Here is a 22,985-nt window from a genome sequence, read left to right on the forward strand (position 1 = left end):
CCCAAAAATAGGTGTGCCAAGCTTGTAGCATCATGACACTTTTCAGCCCAAAGTTTGTTGCACTTTAATGTTACCGGTATTTCAGCCTCCAGTTTAATACACTAAATCCCAGAATGCTGAGTTTCCCAGATGCGGTTTGACCATACGTATCTCTCAGTCACTTCCTAGGGCAGCTGTACCTCATTACAATTGAGTGGAAACGCTACCGGGTATAGTTTAGGTGCACAGATACGGCACGGCCACGCTGAGGTGCAGCTGAAAGTGGCCAGTGGAAACGGGGTATTAGGCACTATATTAATTATTTTTAAAACTGAACCAAGGCACAGCCAGACCTCCAATGTGCGGACAGAACAGAAAACGTGAATTAGTTAAAACAACTAATAACACACACACAAGACAGGTAACTGTAGCAATAAAACGGTGGTGAATGACACTATGGAGTGAAGCCAGCCAACCAAAATATGCAGTTTGTAATAATGGTCTTATGCACACACAGACACAAAGTCTTATGTCTTGGGTCCAGCGAAGAGGCAAAAGAGGAAGATCCTGTGCAGATGTCACCTTTTATACAAACAGGAAGTGGGAAGGGACCTGTTTGAGTGATGGGCACAGGGGCCAATGGCAGCTTTGATAGAGCGATGTTTTGATCAGATTCCTACAGAATGCGCAGAAACCCCTCCCCTTAGGCAGCTAACTTAAGTTGTAAGGGCATTTCAAAATTGTCTTTTATTTATTTTAGTTTAGGTGGATTTTAATACTTTCCTTTACATTCCAACTGTATAATATGTAGGTATACTTAACCCAAAAACTAACTGTGCAGTGCTTCTGTCCTGACAGTGCTAGCACTGCTTTAACTGGACATAGTGTCCTCGTGCTGTGTGCTGCAGGTACAGTAGCTTACAAGTGCTCGGAGATAAACTACAGAAAACTAGTACAGTTTTGTACTAGTACAGGGTGGTTAGTGTTTTAATGTGTACATCTTGTCCTTGCTGTTACTGCTGTTCTTTCAATAAAATGTAGTGGTTTGCCTCACAAATTTCTGTTATTCCCAGATATAGCTAGTGATGCAATATGTAATCTAAATATCAAAACATTATAAGTTTATTATCCCAATAAAATTTATGGAAATCATGTTTTACTTCTTATTGTCATTTAAATAAAGGAGAAAGCTTAATGATTATACAAACCTGCTGTTTGACTTATGCAAACAGGTCCAAATGTTGATCTGATAAATGTTTGAACTAATTGGCTGTTTTGCCTCCTTTTGTCTGAATTTCTTTTAGACATTTTCTGCATTTTGGCTTTCCATTGTCAACTACCTGGCCCTCGTCATTGCACAAGAAACCAAAATAATCCCAAATCAAACTGGTAACATTACTCTTTGTTGAGGAACATTTTGGTGATTTGACTCTGTTCAGTTTTTCAAACTGCATGTGCAATGAATCATGGCAGGATTGTCTCCCAGTAGTACCAGTACTTCTGTAATTCATTTAAGTATCACTAGTACTGGTACTACTAACGCCCACCACTAGACTCATGGAATTTTTAGACTTCTTAGTGGGTGGATTAGAGAGGCTCTGGAAAAAACGATGCAACTTTCACAATTTAGCTAACGCTAAAGGTACTACAGCTTAGAACCCGAGAATCCTGAATACCTGAAGACAAGGGCAAGTATTTCAGTCAAGGCACCGTGTAGATTCTGCGCAGATCGAGTGATGCACAAATAATTCTTATTGCCAAAAACCTTGGTGTGTGATTAGATCCAGATCACATATTCTGCACAGCATCAGCTCATTGATTTGGGCTGGGATAAATTCAAAACTTTGACCCACCTGCTAATAGAAAACTGTACTCAGTTGCAGCATCATTTTAAGTAAGATGCCACTTTCTTCTAATCAGAAATGTAACCGCTATGATGTACAGCTTTGTAGTTTGCTATTAGCGGAAGGGTCAAAGTTTTGATTTAATCCAGCCCTTGATTTAAGAACTTGCCTACTCACGAGGACAGATGTGGAAAGCTTAATGTGTACTTGCGTCATTGATATGATTTCAGCATGAAAGAAAATAAGAAAGATGCAACAGTCTAGCAAAATTCACGGCATTGCGATACAAGTAAATCACAGGAAAATAACTTTTTGTATTTGTTGTTTTTATTGACTAAATGCTTCTTGATGGGTGGACTAGTAATTCATATTTGTCACTCGCCCTACTATCACCAGGGGTGAGCAGCCAACCTTAATTTCCAGCCCTGATCACAACCTAAATAATTCCCGGCCTTGAATGAATGTCATATATTGGCAAGTTAAAGTCAGTGTATCTCTTTAATATTTGACAGAAAAGACTAAAAAAGGAAGTTACACATATTTACAAAGTAAACTAAATAAATAAATTGGGTCAGATGCACTAACTAATTAAAATTGAAGCGTTTCTTTAAAGATTGTCAAAATCTGGAACAAAAGAAAGATAGTTATCTGGGTTTATTCAAGAAAATGCTTGGATGGGAGTCTCCGATAGATTGGCTATTAGGAACGAAATAAGCAAAATATGAATAATGACCTTTTCTTGTTTGCAGACTTTTCTTTAATTTTGTATGTACTGAAGACATTTCTACTCATGTGGCAGTGAAATATCCAAATATTAAATGTCTGATTGGTTTTGAACCACAGAAAGTATATCACAGTGTTTATGAAGAAGCTGATTTGTGGGTATAATTGTATATTTTAACAGGGCAAAAGATATCTTTCAAAGATAATTTAAATTTAGGCAGCCAAGAAAATGTTTATTTCAAAATAATGATTTTTTTTGTTTTAATGTGCCAAATAAAGACCTCATTATTCAATTTATTAAAAGATAAATTGAAACAAGAATTCAGACATAACCATCCCAACTAAACTCAAACACAGTGCCTTTATATCTTCATATAAGTGCTTTTGTGTGGGCCTTTCCCTTGATTTAAATCAGTGTTCCGGTTCAGTTTCTGATATACTAAGAAGATGGAGTTCTAAGCAGCTCTAGGAATTTACATTGTAGTAATTTGCTTTAGATTTTAGAATTAATGTTATTAGAGATATTGTTAAATATATTGAAAACTGCAAAGTGGAACTAAACAACATAAGTAGGTAATTTTTTATTGTTGACTGTTGGATTTATGGTGAATTAAAGATGCTAGTCTGAACAAGCACATTCTTTTGACATGTACTTAGTTTGTGGTGTATTCTGTAGTGGATTTATTCTCTGTTATCCACAGAGACTCAGGACTCAGGATATTTTATTCAATGCATGCAAGGGAAGAGCACCCCATCACCCAGGAAGCAATAAAGCAACTCTTAAAGCACTGTCAGAAATATAGATATATATACATGTAGTTTTGATGGGTGTATTGGTTGGGAGGGCACACAGTGTACAGGGACCAATCATGATATTGGTGTAACGCAGTGGCGAACTGTCAGGGCCTTCAAGGTATTCAGAGAAGGCCCTGGACTCCTCAGATGAAAAAAACAAAACATATGTGAATAATTCTATAAATAAAATAAAATAAAATTCCGCAGACTTGTTTCTTTTGTTTTCTGTCCATGCACTGCGCATTTGAATGGTTTTGTGTTGGAAAAAAATGCAACCAATCAGATATTTTTCTACGGAGTCTTGGGGGAGAATAACTTCCATCCAGGGTATTGTATTTCCTCTATAGAATGCCCTGACCATTAAACGGAATGAGAGCGTACATTTGGATTGACAACTTAATCAACCAATCATATTTGGATTTGTAGCCAATGGATGTATTGTTTCAGATTTCCCACGGTTCCAGGGTATTCTAGAAGACCTGCTTACATCACGAGACCTAGCTTAATGCTGCTAACTAGCGATTGATAGCCGACGTCGAAAATGGCAACAGGTGGAGATGATATTGACGCAGTAGGGGGATATGATATTGTCACGGATTTATTATGAAAACATGGACATTGTTAAAAAAGGCCGCCCAACGCCCGAACATCTCCAGCTCAATCAACTGGCAAAAGCGGGATATGTTCACCATTTTCAGGCTAGCAACTGGGAACGATACACTTGGCTTATAGGCTCAGTTCGACACAAGAGGCTCTACTGCTGGGGGTGCTTGTTTTGGGACCGACAAGGCAAGGCTGCACAAAAACACCAAAACACAGCAGGATGGATTTTGTCTTCAAGTGAACGTCATTGGTGAGTGAAACAGATAGAGTGAACCCTATTGCTGGTTTTGTTACAATGTTGCATCTCGTTGAACTGGTTGCATTTTGTTTCCACACATTTGTTGAATGATTGTTGTTCATAAAGTGACTGCCTCCGTGACGTCCGATAGTGTGTGTGTGCGCGCGTAACTACAGCAACGCGATTTTCGAAGATGGAGCAGTAACAATTATATTTTGCCTAAAGCGGAAAAATATCCAGGGACGCCCCTTATTTTTTGTTAGTGATTTTTTTTTTTTGAGGGGGGTGGAGGTATAGAAGGCCCAGTCCTGAAAGGCACAGTTCGCCACTGATGTTTTGGGAGAATGACCCCTCAATCTTGTAATGTTACTTTCCAAAGCAGCAGAAGATGTTTAAGATGATCCATATTTCTGTTCTAATTCTAAAAGTCTCTGAAGTCGAATTATTCTCATCTATCATTTTTATTCTCACATTCCACATAATATATTTATTTCCATTACGTTAATCTGCCTTTACAATACATTATTATTATTATTATTATTATTATTATTATTATTATTATTATTATTATTGCACACCATTTGTTCCTCTTTATCAAGGCTGCTGCTCTTAAGCTGCTTCTTGGCACGGTCGACAATTTTGTTAATTTACCAACCACTACCTTTTTAGGGTAATCAGTTAAACTGTATTTTCTTTTTATAATATTTTACATATCTGTTGATCCGTGTGAGGTATTTCTTTCATTTTATACACATATTAGATTCTTCTCTGCCTGTTTAAATAAATAGAAAATCCTGTGGAGTTGTATTATTATTATTATTATTATTATTATTATTATTATTATTATTATTATTATTATTATTTTCTAGATGTAGTTTAAATATTAAAGTATTTTCTACTACTGGCTATTTGAGAAAATTGATAAATAAATATATATTTTTAAAATATATATATTGCCAGGTTTTAATATTGTAAAAAGAGATTAATACAGTATAATTTTTGTTAGCAAATATGTTTGCTACACTGGATGAAGTGCAGTGTTATCAATTGCAAAATACATAATGGCTGACATTCCTAACTTTAATAATAATGTAACTGAAAAGCTTGCAACAATAAGAGCAAACTTTTTGGTATTGCTTCCAGCAAGAAACAGATCCACTAGACATATTCCACTGAGGGCAGCTCCCTGGATGCCACCCCCACAGACCCCACCCTGTCAGCTACATCTGAGGTGTGACCCACAAACATGTTGGCCACCTGCCGCCACTGCTTGGGGGCTAAATTACCAAGAACATGAACCTGCTTGGTGTACCTATTGGTTTCTGCAACCATTCATTCAATTACATCTGTAGTAAACATACACAGAAAATAATCATATGTATTTAAATCTCCCTGCCTGTCAATGTCACTTTGCACCACTCCCCCTGACCTGCCTCCCCTGTCTGTGTTAGCCTGCCTGTCTCCTCCTTCTCTGTCACTCCCTCTTCTCACTGATCCATTCATTTCTACACACTGATTTGCATCTCCTAGCCCCACAAGATCTTCATCAGCAAATCCCTCAAACTCCTCACTTTCATTATCCCAATTAAATACAAATAATGCACACTCTGAAATTCAATTCTCCTGTCATTTCTCAGGCTACTAATTTTTTAACTTGAAAAACCACAATATATCCCATAACACTAAAATACAAATGAGATTTCAATACTTAAAAGTTGTATTTTTATGAACAGGATTTTTTTTAATTTATAGCAACATGCAGTTGATTAGATAGAAAAGGTAATAATAATGAATTATGCATTTCTGTAGAGAAAAGTCCGTATAGAACACTGAGTTTAGGGACAGGGAATAAGTTAAGTGTTACAAGTGGCTAATATGATACAATTGAACAGAAAAAAATATGTATACATTGTTATATATACATATTGTTTATAAATACTAAAATTACATACTTTTATGATGATATTGACACAATCTCTGCTATAAATTATATAAATATAAAAATATTGTCAGTAGTCTGAACCTGTACATGTCGTTTATAATCCAAACTCTGGTCTGTTTCTTTTTAGATAAAAACAATTTCCTCTACTGTCAAGAACCAGTGTGCAATGTATTGGTTAAACTATCTTCCTCCTAAGCCTTTTGCTTTTGTTTTGTCAGCATTGTGCTTGTGTTTCATGCCTTCATTTGAAATAATTTAATCTGATGGACTAAAATTTGTCAAAACAAAATCTCATTAAATATTGTCTGTGAACTTTGTTCTTAATTTCCTTTTGTATATGCACGGCAGACAAATAACAACCTGGTGGATGCCGGAATTCTGATGAATAAAACCTTTGTTAGTAGTAGATTCTCAAGTATCTTCATTTACCACCCCAATAAACAGAAAAAAATGCACACGTTCTTGTGTTGAGGGCAGGAAGTTTGATCACAGTCAATATGAATTGTCTTTAGCTGAGATAATTCCTGTGGTTATTAACTTTTTTGTAAACAGAGACTTAATTAATCATTCAAGGTTTTAAAGAGGTAAGGCATCAGTAATGGGAGTTTATTTCCCACACACAGCAGAAACAGCTGATGCAAAAATGCTAATCACTACAGATTCAAGCTACAGTATATTTACAGTACTTCTTCTCCTGTTTAGTTGTTTATTTAGAGGTTGTTTGAGCAGCAGCAAAAAGATCAGCTTCACTGTCAACATGATTTTGAAAATTGAAACCATTTTGAAACTTATCTTGTGTTATGTGTATTGTTACTCCAAGCTATGTTCTGAGCAAATATAAATTCCTTCAAATGATATCATCCTAAATATATCCTATATCATATGTCTGTGATGCAACAGAGTTATTGGTTCTTGAAATTGGGCCAGCCCTTTTAGGAAATTCAATTTTGTTAAACAATGTGTCCATATTGTACTCTACGCAATCCCATCTTTTCGTCTTTCCCTTCATCACAAACATTTAATCACCAGCATCAGTTCATCAGCAATTTACATATTCACTTACAAATTACACACATCTTATTTAAAAATTATATACATCTTTTAGATCGAATATTCCTTTATGTTGTTAGATTGCAAAACAGACTTTTAGACCAGCAGTTGTAGTCATTTTTTTTCAAATTTCATATTCAATTCAGTGTATGTGTGTATATATATATATATATATATATATATATATATATATATATATAATTTATTTCTGAGGAGACACCCTTATCCATATATATTTTGTATTTTATTGTGGCACAACAATGTTGTATAAAAGGGAAATATTGAACAAATACTGAAACCACCCCACACAGGTCCCCTTCGGTTAAAGTAAGAATATTGATATGTAATTCAAAAAGATGCCCCTAAGAGCAGTTTATTCACACAATAGAACATAATTAATAAATAGTTCAGATAAAACAAGCAGACAATAACATTGAAAACAATTTAACACTAGAATCGCCATAGCTACTTTTTGTCTAGGTTTTGCAATTCAAAGGAAAATATGTCTGCGTATGTGAATATCTCCCTCATATCCGTTCTTATATGTTACTAAATATTTGAATTAAATACAGCCGTAATCTTAATTAATAAGTTATAAATATTTTCTCTTCCAACCACCGGACTGCAGATTATGTGGTAGTCTAGAGTTAATACCCAGACTGATTCACACTAATTCTGGCCCAGTACTGGCCCGATTCTGGCAGCGAGACAGCCCGGTGTCAAATTGTATTACGGCCCAGAATCAGCCAGACGGTACTTGCTGGAATTGTTCCGGACCTGGTTGCCAGAAACAGCCAAGACCTGGTCGCTGGAATCAGTCCGATGTCAAATGGTATTACGACCCAGAATCGGCCTTTTTAAAAGTTATCCTTCGTCACTCACGGTGTAGGTTCAATTGACACACACAGTTGTAACACAGTTCAGAGCTCATCCCTACAGTGTGACAGTATGTTGTCCTGCTGACTGACAGCCGCACCTGAGTGCCTGCAGTCTCTCGCACAGCAGAGTCTCTGACTGAGGATCAGCGTCATCAATGAGTTCTTATTATTCCGATAATCTCCCCCTTCCTACATACATAATGATCATCTATAATCCATGCTGACACAAAATAAGACATTCAGCATTACTGTAATTTAATGACACTGTGTTCAGAACACACACACCACTTATATATATATATGGGTTTTCATAGAGGGTCATACATTACAAAATAGGAATGTCAATATAATAACAGTTTAATCAATTGTCTTGTATTTTACATGTTACATTTGAGTTTTACATAATGATAGGTTGCAAATGCAACCCTGGTTATCTGAAAAAGGAAGCACTGCCCAAGGGGGAGGGGTTTCTGCGCACTTCCGTAGGAACCCAATCGAAAACGTCACTCTATCAAAGCTGCCATTGGCTCCTGCGCTCGTCACTCAAACAGTTCCCTTCCACTTCCTGTTTGTATAAAAGGTGATGCCTGCACAGGTTTGTCCTCTTTTGCAGGGAGTCCTACGCAACCTTGCAACCCTTAGGCAGTGCATTCGCAACCTATCGTTATCTTTCAATTCGGATGCACTGCCCAAGGGGTAGGGGTTACTGTATAACAAAACTTTTGCAAGGAAGGAGGCAGCGAGCTGATAAGGGAGATTACAACCCCAGACAGTAATCCCAGTGGCCCCATAGGGCTGCGCCTGGGTCACCCAGGAGCGAGGACCGCAGTCACGCTCTTACTGGGAATTGTCTGCAATTAGCATGTACAAAGCGGGGCTACAGAGGTCAACTCCACTCTACTAGTGCAGCTAGGAGTGAGACACTCGGAACATCGGAGCCATGGCCGCCAGCTCTACTAGCATAGCTAGGAACAAGGCCACACCAGCTCGACCGTATGGAAGCAACCCTCTCTAGTACCAGTGTGGCAAGCATGGCAACGTAATCATTGTGAGGTCCGAGGAACTGTGCCTGCTGAGTTGGCATCAGGCGGCTCTTCTCTCGATTGACCCGAAGGCCCAATTTGAAGAGACGCCTGAGAATCAGGTTCATGTGGCTCTGAACCTGCTGCCTGGAGTGAGAACAGACCAGCCAGTCGTCTAGATAATTGAGGACACGGACCCCCTGGCAAGGCAAGGGGGCTAACACGATGTCCATGCACTTGGAGAAAGGGGCCAAAGGGGAGAACAGCAAACTTGAACGCTTGGCCTTCGAAGGCGAAGCATGGAAACTTCGTGTGCCTGCGTGATGGGGATGTGAAAGCTGGCATCTTTCAGATCCAATGTGGTGAACCAGTCGCCAGGCTTGATGGCCTGGGACATGGTGCACAGGTTGAGCATCTTGAAGCGCAACCCCTTGAGGTGGCGGTTCAGGTGACTCAGATCCAAGATTGGCTACTGGGCCTGGGGTGCAACGGGGTAAACCCAGGCCAGCTGCAGGGACTGCTCTCTCTCCTGGAGGGTGTGTGTGAGCATCTCCTCCACAGAGGGGCCAAAGGTAAAGCCTGGCGAGATGGGGGTGTCCATGAGGCAGGTCCTGTCCATCTCGGGTCATACTTGTATCTCCTATACAGAAGAGATGACCCCTCATCTTCGCTGTGGAACTATCTGTCAATTATCGTTAGTGACCACTCTCTCTCTCCATGTCAATATATAACCTAAAAAAGCTTTTGTTCTTTCCTTTTACCTATTAAATTTGTCTTTGTTCAAAGTTATATTTGTATCTGATTCATCAGATTGTCTCTTGTTTATATCACGTTATTCCCAATACACATTGTATATTTATATTATTTTGTACTTAATTCTGGGATATGAATGTATAGTGTATATTTGTTATGCCTTATTTTGACCTGGTCCTCACTCTGAAAATACTGGACTGATTGATTTATATTTAGGATTGACATGTTGATTTAAAATATACACAGTCTTATTCTATAATAAATATTTGTTTGATATTAATTGAACATACAAATCAAAACAACTTGAAAATGGGATACTGACATTTATTCCACCTAAGTATTATGTCTGTGTTAATTAATGAGAACCTTACCTTTTTATAGGCTTTTCAGACTCAGGATAGCTACATAATTGTTGCAGCAGGTAACGACCATCAGTTTGTCAAAGTGTGTAAGGTAAGATGTGCTACCTACCTTCTACATTTCGGTCAGTTCTTCAACTGCAAAAAAATGCTTTCATTTTAATGTAACTTTTGTAGCATTGTAAAACATTAAAATTATTATTGTAAAGGATAAACATGCCCACATACAAATTTAAAAAACAAACTGCTTTGACTGTATTTAATCATTATATCATTATAGAATACTCAAAAAAAATTATATTGCCACCTATCTGTATGTCACTATGTACCTGGATAAAGGTGTCTGCTAAGAAATAAATAATAATAATAATGTGGCCGATTTCACTGATGGGTTGTATTTTATATTTGGTATGTTTTGATAAATACACAGAAATCTGTGAAGCGATTATCTTGTACCCCAGATAAAAAAAGGCAAATAAATCAATGTAATCTTAGTTCCTATCATAGTACAATTATATTGTTTCCCTTAAAGATATTCCCAATAAACACACCGATACTACAGAAAAGGTAAAAATAAGGCATTACCCTTTTTAAGCAACTATAATATAAGAATAATCAGATATCAGTATACAACCAGTAATAGTTGAAACACTGAAATGTGTAGCTGGTAAAAAAAATCCGACTTAAGTACAGTTGAGATTATACACTTAATGTGTTCAAACATGTTACAGTAGCAACTTGTGTTCAATGATAACAAGCAAGTAATAAACATATTCTAACATTTCCAAATAACAATTCATATTTTGTATTATTATTGGCCATCAATGATTTATTCATCTGGTTAGAGTATTCCTGCATAAACCTTATTTTGACTAAAACACCCAAAACCTAATCTGTTCCTTTTTCTGCAGGCTATGCTATATAAATAAAATAATCAAATAATAGCTGAATGCTTCCTTCTGGCTTTATTTATTATTTAAATGGTGATATTGTCAATGTATGTAACTTAGATGTAAGTATTTTTAAATTCATATCCATTTTCTGTAGTTGTAATAGTGCCAAATACTGTAGCTCTCCATGTTTTTTTTCTGCTTTAATTTCTGCTTTAATGGTTAATTCCAATAAAATAGCAAATAAATAGAGAAGTTCAATTAAAATTTAAGGGGAACTCCACTGAAAATCCATATTTTAAAAGTAGAAACATATTCTGTGGAGTTAGGTTTTCATATCCAGCTCATTCTATGTACCAGAAATTGGAGATCAACAAATATGCTATGATGTCACTGGGAAACTGGAAATACAGCTTTTTTAATTTTCCAAAATAACACTTGGTTATTACATGCAAATCTCAGTTAAAAAAATAAGACAGAAAGAAATAAATATTTTGTATACAAAGTCAAGATTATATGAAACTTACTTTGAAATAGAAACAAAAAATACATGTTTTTTTATACTACTAAAAATGTAAACAGGAAAATTATTACAGTAGTTCCAGTATGACAACAAGGAAATTGTTTTTATTTCAATGAACATTTACAGAACAAGCCTCTGTAATGCTATGTGATACAGTGTTACATTTTGTTTTAAAAACTGTAAACATATTGATTTCAGATTCTAAACTTGACAAATCTGGCAGAGGACCCAAAATATAAAACCAACAAGCTGCGAGTTCAGAATAGAAAAGAGCTTCTAAAGAAATTGTCTGAAAGGTAGGTTCTGTGGTTACAGAGTGGTTTACTATACTATCCTGTGTCTTTCATTACTTTTCAACTAACTTGTTTATATACAGTTATAGCTGGAAGTGTTTGGTGAACACTGATTATTATTATTATTATTATTATTATTATTATTATTATTATTATTATTATTTTAAATAAATGCTTTTCACAAACAAAAAACAGTTATCCTGATTTCCAAACTACTATTTTTTGGCCACTAGAATTGTGGTCAAAGCATAGACTTTTTATCTTTGTAACAACAGAAAACATTTTGTAGTTACCATTTGTGTTAATTTCACCATAATAATCAGGGAAATCTTCATAAAAGCTCAAGTGATATCTTGGGCAGAGTTCAGGAAGTTTTCTAATACCCAGGATGAATAATACAAAAACTAACCTACTAAAATTGCTAGTTTCTAGCTGCTGAATTGGACAAAATTCCCCTTATTATCCAGTTAAAGCTTGCTATTTACAATTATGAGCTTACAACAAAGGCACTTTAAGCTTAGCAATCAACCTACAAGGTTTTTTCTCTATAAAAAATGTAGATAAAGAATGTTATTGGCAAATAAAGGCATTGATCTTCAATGAATCGTGCACATTTTTGGTGGCTACAGATGCTGGAAAAAAACAGACAACTATGATCTGGTTTTAAAACTGTGTTCTTTGCTTGAGGGCAGTATCTGGTGCTTCCAAGAAACACATGTGTATTGAATTTTATATGTTATTCACTGTTGGAATGTACCCATAATGGCCCTGTATATCTTTTAAAACCATAATACAAAGTTCAAACCGCAAGACTTTGTTTGTTCCTAGATTCTCAGAAAAGAGGACTGAGGAGTGGTTAGGAATCTTTGAAGGTACTGGTGTGCCCTACGGCCCAATCAACAGTATACAGCAAGTCTTTGCTGATCCCCAGGTCAGTCTCTGGTTTTAGTTTGTATTAATACTGTTACACGTTTATTTGGCAAATTTCTGTTAATTGAAAAATGTAATTTTTTGAAGCCATTTTTAAAAATAGTTAGATGGTACTGTAATGCATTTGTCTACCCAATTATTCACATTTCCAATGTCACAAACATATGTTCCATTTTATTTAGGGTTTTCCTGTTTTTACATCTTCAGGACATAAAGGGTTAAGTGTGAATGAAACTGAAATAATTCCCAAGACAAAGGCTGACACAAGAACAAAGTATTGTTTTGAACATTTAAGTTCAGAAGTAGTACTCAGACCTGCAAGATGTGGACATGAATATATATTTAAAATCAATATTTTTACAGTACAATACTATTGCCATTTTCCAAATAAGGAGCATTTCCTCTCACAATATAACATTTCTAAGCATCTTGAGTGTACAGTTATAAAGAAGAACTGTGTTTTAAAATCATACATACATACCATACAATATCCTCTTCATGTCCAATCAAAATTGACGAGAATAAGCTGTTTTGTCCACATTTTGCATTGCTAATGATCCCATAAGTGTGTAGTGAGAAATCTGTAGGTAAATAAAATGTGATATGGATTTACTGCCTCAACAATTAGGAAAGGAGCAGAATTTGCTTGTTGCAGGCCAAGGTTACCTCAGTTTTGTGTAACTTGGAGTTGTTTCAACTTGACAGGATTTTGTGGTGTAGATATCACACTTATAACCACACTCTGTTGCTTCTATATAGTACTTCTATAGCTTCTATAGTATAGCTTCTAGTACTATATGTTTTTATTTGAATATGGTGTTTGGTACTGACATGCAAGTGGAAGTATGTTTATGCATATTTGTGTCTCTCTATGTATCTATTTATCCATATTTTTGTATGTAAATGCAATGAGAAGATATATAAATGCTAATGACAGCTACAGTACAGGCCTGGCAGAGCATCACCAGGGAAGAAACCCAGCATCTGGTGATGTCTTTGGGTTCCAGACTTCAGGCAGTCATTGACTGCAAAGGATTTGCAACCAAGTATTGAAACTCACAATTAAATTCATGATTATGTTTGTTTGTCCAAATACTTTTGAGACCCTAAAATTGGGGGGACCACATATAAAAATGGGTGTAATTCCTACACCATTCACCCACTTTGGATGTAACTACCTTCAAATTAAAGATGAAAGTCTACACTTAAAGAACATATTGATTGTTTCCTTTCAAATCTATTGTGGTGGCATACAGAGCCAAAATGATGACAATTGTGTCCTTGTCCAAATATTTATTGTTCTACATTAATTACATAAACAAAACAGAAAATAACTGAATGTATGAATAATCACCCCCTTTGTTATGACACACCTGATTGAGCTGTGGTGAAACTAATTGTCTTTATAAGTCACGTAATTAGTTGAATGGAGTCCCCTCTGCACTATTAAGGTGTGTCACATGATTTCAGGTTAAATACACCTGTCTCTGGGAGGTCCCACATTTGGTAAGTACAATTCCTAACAAAAACCACATCATGAAGATGAAGGAACATTCAACTCAAATCTGGAATAACGTTCTTCAAAAGCACCAATCAGGGATAGAACAGTTCCAAGGCATTGAATATCCCCTGGAGCACAGTAAAGTCCATTATTAAGAAATGGAGATATATGGCCGTAAATGTATGGACAGTTTGACAAAAAATATCTTAATTTCATCTTGTCCGTAAATCCGTAAAAAGTTTGGCTGTCCATAAGAATTTCCCATTACTACTACTTCCTTCATCGCTAAATTTCTGACTGCCATCAAACTTTCCTTGTAGATACTAACATTATTTCAACAAGTTTAATGAAGAGCGTAGATAGGTCAATGTCCCTGACAATCAAATGTGTTAACCAATCTGAGGACTAAGTCCCCAAAATGGGGGCATCAATTGTAAAGTATTAATAATCGGAGAAACTAGTTGTTTACATTGTGCACTTCCTGGTTTTAGAAATTCAATGTGCAATGCAGCACATGGGTCTGGAATTGACCAATGGAGAGGGTGTTACTGTGTGTGTTATGAGCCATGGAGATCTGCTTTTACTAGCCACAGCCAGAGAGAGAGAGAGAGGCTTCATAATTCAGCTATAATAGATGCTATTGCTATGTATGTAATATCTATGGATTCAGAACAGCTTCAGCTATGCATGTGTGCATGTATTATGTACTTATAATGCAGTATATATTATATTAAGTGGGAAATGTACAATAAAGTAAAAAAATAAACAGAATTAGATTTTTTTTTTCAGCAGTGGAATACAGAATCTGATCCAGGCACCCATTCTGCCCAGATTTACCCCTGCCAGCCCCCCTGGGGTGCAACTGGACCAAATAAAGACTCACACTGCACTTGATCACAGGCAAAAAATGACACACCTTTACCAATTGCCGATCTGGACACAGCAAACCGCCAATATTTGGATAAAGATAACTGTAGAAATGCATACTACATGTAGTGCAAGAAGTCATTTTCTATTGCTTCTGGTGGTGTTAGAGATGTGCAGAGCCATGCTTGCAGCATGAAGCATTGTGCATTTTCTAAAGCTAGTCAGGAATTACGGTGGCCCTGAAGTGCAAAACAGAACAACAAAAAGGATAACAAATTAACAAAAAGAAAAAAACTAGTTAACAATAAGAAAAAAAAATAAAAAAATAAGTTGCATGCAACGTTTAAGGCTTCCATGCTGTATCAGTAGGTTTCAGATTTCAGCAGGCATGTGTAGTTTAAATGCATGCGTTATTAAAAGTGTAATTTTCAAGTTCAATCCATTGTAGTATACATTTGAGGTTTTCAGTCTTGTTATTAGTAGTGCATATTTCAGTGTCACTGGACCATAATATTAATTTCTTGCATGCATCAATTATGTAAGGTACCATTGTATGTTTCACTTAATTCTTTCAACTTATTTTCAATTTCAATCCAATGTAGTATAAATTTGCGGTATTAATTTTTTGTCATTTGAAGTATGTGAAGAATCCCCTTTTTAATTGCTTTCAGAATAGATTGAATCAAACAGAGTCTTTATTCAAGCCTGTTATGGACCAAGGGCCAGATGTTAAAAAAAACAGGAACAGGTGTGCAGACAAGCGAAAAAAGGTGGTGTCCAGAAAAACGTAGTTTATTCATAGTCACTGGTTATGAAAAACGTCCATAAGGAATAACAGTTTCTAACAAAACTCAGTCCAAAAAAGAAACAAAAACAAAAGAAACAAAAAGCCCATCAGCAGGATAACTAATGCCCCACAGCTTCCTAGTCCCAGGTTCAACTACATTCTACACCAAGACCTTAACCCCCCCCCCCATGTCTGTAATAAGGTGACCTAGGTCCCTAAAGTCCCTTCCTAACATGGCCTCTGTAACCCTTCACTGCCTTCCCCAAGATGGCCGCTCCACCACCCCACCCTAGGTAAGCCTTTGTTTGGGAGGGTTTTTTCAAGCATCTTTAACCGAGGGATTAGCCCGCTCCACCACAAAGCCACTTGGAGAAAAGCAATACACACAGACACGCGGGTCTCTGTCCTTACTTGCCTAAAATCAAAGAGCTTACATGATGTTATATACATACTGTGATATCCTGGACAGGATGAGTTTGAACCAATAAGGGGGAGACAACTCCCTATCTTCCTGATTAAGCTTAAACACAATGTTTTCTATTTTATGCCCAAATATGGAGACATATGTAGCCATTTCGTTATTTATATTCCACACGTATCTAACACATGTCTAGATAGGCAAAGGGGGGTTGTGTGCCCACTTCCCCATCTTCATGTGGTTTTACTAAAACGTACATTCTGTACTAAATTTGTATTGTGTGTCTGCAGAGAGATGCATCTGGTACAAAACGGTAGAAACTGGTCTCATTATGTGCTCTTCGGTAACCTCATGTACGGGTGAGGAATTTGGGGCCTCTTCATATGTATTAAAAGTCAGTGGACTTTAATATCAATTCCTTAATTGTTTGCTTCAATGATGTAAGGTTCAATTGTATTTTTCACTTAATTCTAGCATATAAGTGTAGATTTCATTATTGTGTCATTCAAGATGCAGAATGCAATTTACAGGTTTGGCCACATGCTGGAGGTAGGGATCTACATAAGGAATTTCAGTATCAGGCTGAAATGAAATGCTGTCATTTTAATTGGTGTACAGCAGCCATGTTTTGTCCCCTATCAACTTTGCTTCATCAACTTTGACATGTTTTTGCTAGTGTTTATCACTGAAAATTTAAGCGCCTCACCACAATCAAGCATAATGTTGTCATTTATTATTGTACCAAGTTTGGTGAGTTTTTAAATTTGCCTTGTTGGTTTCTTCTGGGGTCAAATTTCTTGCTTTTATAAATACGTGTATATATTGTATTTTCATACATGCAGTCATTTTCTTGTGGCTGCCATGTTGTTACACACAGTCACTTGCCTCTTGCAGATGTGATAGATAGCAGTGTCTATGTAAGATATTCAAAGTTTCAGGGCACTGGGCTTTAGAGTTCCGGAGTAGTAGCTGTTTTCATTTTCGCACGCAGACACACGTTAAATCCATCATTGTGGCTTAACCGTGTACCCCACAAATGTAATAATCTGGTTTTAAGTTCAAGACACAGGCCTAAATATATGTGCACAGTTTCATGTGTGTACTGTATTCCAGTGTGCAGGAAATGTGTAATGTGTCTGAAGTGGAGCACCCATGTTGTTCACTAGGGCAACTACCCTTTAACACCCTTGGTAGCACTCTGTAGTAGTATCATGCATGCCAATTTGTGTCACAGTGGGTATAAGTGGCATGGATTAGAAGGCACCAAAGCTGGAATCAGAGAATGCTACATGGCGGACAAAGCGTGCACCCGGGGAACCTCTGATGAACATGCGTAATAGTGGGGCCATAAGGTATGCATGTGTATGAAGTGGCATATGCATGTGTCATTAGGTTTTGAAGAAGGAGATTTCTGTTGCATTTCACAATTTAGACTCCTATTACAGTTTTTAGCAATACCATGACACCAGCATGTGCACTTTTTATGGAATTTGTAGGTATAAGTGGTTTCTACAATACGTGTGAGTTTCGTGAGTGTTCATGCATGTATAAGCGTTGTATGGACATTTTAATGTTTCAGGATTTCTGCATTAAAGATACAGAATGCAATTTCCAAGTTTGTCCTCATGATGGAGGTAGAGGGCTACAAAACGAATGTCAGTATATGGTTGAGGCTGTCATTTTCTTTGGTGTATAGCAGCCATGTTTTTTGTCCAATCAACTTGGTTTTTTCAGCTTTGACAGATGTTTGTACTAGTGTTAATCACTGAAAATTTAAGCACCTTAGGATTCACTGTTCTGTAGATATTCACTGCTGCATGTGACATGGCCTTCAGCATCGGTACCAGTGCGCCGTTTCACAGTTGGTGATAAAACTCACCACAATCAAGCATAACATTGTCATTTATTATTGTGCCAAGCTTGGTGAGTTTTTGAATATGGCTCATGGGGTTTTTTTGGGGTCAAAGTTCATGCTTTTATAAATACGTGTATTTTGCATATGTGCTCAGTCATTTGCTTGTGGCTGCCATGTTCTTGCACGCAGTCACTTGCTTTTTGCACATTTGATAGATTACAGTATCTATATAATACTTGCACAGTTTCAGGGCACTGGGCTTTATCGTTCTGGAGTAGTAACCGTTTTCATATTCGCACGCATATTCATGTTAAATCCAGCATTACGACTAAACCGTGTACCCCACAAACTTCATTCTCTGGTTTTCTCTTCAAGGCAGAGGCATACACACATGTGCAGAGTTTCATGTGCGTACTGCATTCCACTGTCCAGGAAATGTGTAACTTGTCTGAAGCGGCGCGTACATTTTTTTTCATTGGCCCACAGCAACCATGTTTTTCACTGGGGCAACTCGCCTTTAACAACCTTGGTAGTACTCTTCAGTACTGTCATGCATACCAATTTGTGGCACAGTGGGTATAAGTGTCTTGGAGTAGAAGGCACCAAAGCTTGAATCAGAAAACGCAGGCTGGCGGACAAAGCGTGAGACCGAGCAACTTCTGATGAAAAAGCGTAACAGTAGGCCATAAGGTATGCATGTGTATGAAGTGGCATATGCATGTGTCCGTTGGTTTTGGAGAAGAAGATTTTTGTAACATTTCACAATTTCGACACTCATCGCAACATGGTGGCGGCACCATGTGACCGACACATGTAGTTTTCACTGGATTTGTAGGTATAAGATGCGTCTACAACACTTGCGAGTTTCGTGAGTTTTCATGCATGTATGAACGTTTTAGGGGTATTAGAAATTTTGGCGGAAGGAAAAATAATAATAACTAGAAGTTGCATGCAACTTTTAAGGCTTCCATGTTGTATCAGTAGGTTTCAGATTTGAACAGGCATTTGTAGTTTAAATGCATGTGTTATTAAATGTGTAATTTTCAATTCTAATCCAATGTAGTATAGATTTGAGTTTTTCAATATTTTGTCACTTGAAGTGTGTATTTCAATGTCAGTGAAGTACAATATTAATTTCTTGATTGCATGCATCAATTTTGAAAGGTACCATTGTATTTTTCACTTAATTCTAGCATATATGTGAAGTTTTCATTGTGTCATTTAAGATGTAGACTGCAATTCCCAAGTTTGGCCTCACGATGGAGGTAGAGGTCTACATAAGGAATGACATGATGTGGCTGACATGTGAAGCTTTCATTTTGGTTGGTGTACAGCAGCAAGATTTTGTGTCCTATCAACTTGGCTTCATCAACTTTGACAGATCTTTCTTCTAGTTTAATCACTGAGAATTTAAGTTAATTAGGCTACAGTTCTGATTATATTTGCTGTCATAAGTGATATATTGTAACACAATTTGGTGAGTTTTTTAATATGGCTCATGGATTTTTTCTGGTGTCAAAGGTCATGCGTTTGTAAATACGCGTATTTTCCATACGTGCACAGTCATTTGCTTGTGGCTGCCATTTTGTTGCACACAGTCACTTGCCTCTTGCAGACGTGATAGATAGCAGTGTCTATGTAATACATGCAAAGTTTTAGGGCACTGGGCTTTAGAGTTCCGGAGTACTAGCTGTTTTCATTTTCGCACGCAGACACACGTTAAATCCAACATTGTGGCTTAACTGTGTACCTCACAAACTTAATCATCAGGTTTTATGTTCAATGCACAGACATAGACATAGGTGCTGAGTTTCATCTGCATACTGCATTCCAGTGTAGAGGTAATGTGATACTTGTCTGAAGTGACGCAAAAGTTTTTTATCATTGGCCCACAGTACCCATGTTTTTCACTGGGGCAACTAGCCTTTAACACCCTTGGTTGGACTCTGTACTTGTGTCATGCATGCCAATTTGTGTCACAGTGGATATAGGTGTCATGGATTAGAAGGCACCAAAGCTGGAATCAGAGAATGCTACATGGCGGACAAAGCATGCCTCCGAGGAACTTCTGATGAAAAAGCGTAATAGTGGGGCGTAAGGTATGCATGTGTGTGAAGTGGCATATGCATGTGCCATTTGGTTTTGGAGAGGAAGATTTCTGTTGCATTTCACAATTTAGACTCCTATCACAATACTTAGCAATGCCATGACACCAGTTTTCACTGCATTTGTAGGTATAAGTGGTTTCTACAACACTTTCGTGAGTTTTCATGTATGTATAAGCATTTTATGGACATTTGAAAGTTTCAAGTTTTCTGCATTGAAGATACAGAATGCAATTTCCAAGTTTGTCCTCATGATGGAGGTAGAGGTCTACATAACGAATGTCAGTATATGGTTGAGGCTGTCATTTTCATTGGTGTATAGCAGTCATGATTTTTGTCCAATCAACTTGGCTTTTTCAAATTTGACAGATGTTTGTACTAGTGTTAATCACTGAAAATTTAAGCACCTTAGGATTCACTGTTCTGTAGATATTCACTGCTGCATGTGACATGGCCTTCAGCATCGGTACCAGCGCACCGTGTCATAACATTGTAATTTATTATTGTGCCAAGTTTGGTGAGTTTTTGAATATGGCTCGTGGGTTTTTTCTGGGGTCAAAGTTTATTTTTATAAAAGTTTACTTTTATAAATACGCGTATTTTGCATACGTGCTCAGTCATTTGCTTGTGGCTGCCATGTTTTTGCACGCAGTCACTTGCCCCTTGCACATTTGATAGATTGCAGTATCTATGTAATACATGCACAGTTTCAGGGCACTGGGCTTTATCGCACCAGTACTTTGTGCATGGAAGCCTAATAATAATAAAAATCCTAACGGAAAGAATAGGCTTCCATGCACGTAGTACTGGAATAAATATTATTATTAAGAAAAATCATAACATTGAATAGAAGTGAATTTTCTAACAAGATGCAAAGTCAACTGGTAAATAAGCTAGTTTTAATAAAATAGTCAAATGTAAACTGCGACTTTGACATTTTTTATGACAGAATTTAATAATATCTGTAATATGTTCAATTAAAATAATAATACAAAAAAACATCAGCTGTTAATTCGCTCAGATAAGTAATAGTTATTTTATCTGTACTCCAAACTGCTGTCAAATGTTGTCATGCACTGCAATTACACTTGCAGACGTGCAATCATATTATGTTTTATGTCCAGGTGGGATCGGGTGATCACATTTTAAATATTTTTTTTGAAGACCTTCAGTAATTGTTTTCTGTAAAGGGAAGATACCAACTTGGTAGATCGTGAAGCATGCAACCAGGCGATTAGTGCTTCAGAAGAAACGTTAATTATGTTTATGATTTGAGTGTTTTTATCACCATTTAATTTTAAATGTGGCATTATTGGCTGAAAAGAGAAAGGAACATGTCTACGAATGCTAAATTAAATGTTCAAAGTAAACCGTATTGAAATAAAATATTGTATATGCCTGTATCTGTGAGTATGCAGTTGCAGAACTACTGAGGATAGCATCTCTTGCTTGATATACTATGGTATTGCACACCAGAAGCATACACTGCCACATTGTTTATCATTTTACCTTCTTAGAGTATAGTTCCACTCTACAATACTATTAATAGTGTTTTGAAATGAACATTATCAAATATTACACATTAATAATTTAATAAGTATTGTTAACATAACGTTTCTAAGTAATCTTGGGGAATTCTGTTTTCTGAAATGCATTTTAGTCTTAAATTAAATGTTAACTTAACTTTGGGAACTCTGAACTGCTTAAAAATGACATGGAAGGCTGTGGCTGAATTCCTGACGGCGGTAGTGATCTCAGCGCTGTTGTAAACATCAGGACATTGTTCAGGGACACATTTCATAAATATTAAAACCTTTTATAGTACATACTTTTCAAAATACTTCCAAGTGTCACACTACAAATGTGTAACCCCTTAGATATCACACACCATATTTTTCAATGATAATGGACATAATTAATCATTGTTGTTGTGGAATTAGGAATTTAACAAAAAAATTTAAAGAAAAAAAAACTAGGTCTTTCTGCAGTTTTTGCTCTTCTGTAGTCCAGAAATTGTTTAAAAGTTTTATTGACTACTGTAAAATATATAGGTATTGCATAAACATATCAAACTCTATCATATGAGGAAATCTGTAATTCAATTAATCAGATGGGAAATCTCCCAAATTAAGAAATTACATATTATGGTAAAAATATGTAATAAAACTATGGTATTCCTATGATTAAGTACAAATTCAATTTAACACTGCAGTCACTGAAGTCTCTTATGCATCACAGTCTTTAATTTACTTATATTATAGGCAATATATTCATGCCATCCATTGATACCATAAGACAAGAAGGCGATTACACTGTAAGAGTTTTTAAAACGCATACATCACTACAAAAGTAAATATTATTAATATCATCCATAAGGGAATCTGGAATCAACTGGATTGATTTGCCACAGTAACTGCATAATTCATTTGCTATCTCAATAGGTTCTACCACAATGGACAATGCAATTTAATATAGAAAAACAATATTCACATCTCACACGTCTTCAATTAATATTAATTGACAATATTACAATATCCTCAGGGGTTCTGGCCTCAGCGAGAATCGAACCCGGGTTTGCCACAGTGCAGCGCCATTACCCCATAACTACAGACCCCGGCCTTAGTGAGGCC

General features: G+C 36.6%; 1 protein-coding gene across 2 annotated transcripts in view; it reads left to right on the top strand.

Moving 5' to 3' along the window:
- Window positions 1-22,985, top strand: part of sugct (succinyl-CoA:glutarate-CoA transferase) — a 288,833-nt gene that overhangs the window by 129,713 nt on the left and 136,135 nt on the right. For both annotated transcript variants that reach the window (XM_066687287.1, XM_066687297.1), the window contains 3 exons: window positions 10,209-10,280; window positions 11,798-11,895; window positions 12,721-12,823. In XM_066687287.1, the coding sequence (XP_066543384.1) occupies window positions 10,209-10,280; window positions 11,798-11,895; window positions 12,721-12,823 (273 nt within the window). The remainder of the gene's footprint in view (window positions 1-10,208; window positions 10,281-11,797; window positions 11,896-12,720; window positions 12,824-22,985) is intronic.

Source organism: Amia ocellicauda, chromosome 2, assembly GCF_036373705.1.
Source record: "Amia ocellicauda isolate fAmiCal2 chromosome 2, fAmiCal2.hap1, whole genome shotgun sequence".
Lineage (NCBI taxonomy): Eukaryota > Metazoa > Chordata > Actinopteri > Amiiformes > Amiidae > Amia > Amia ocellicauda.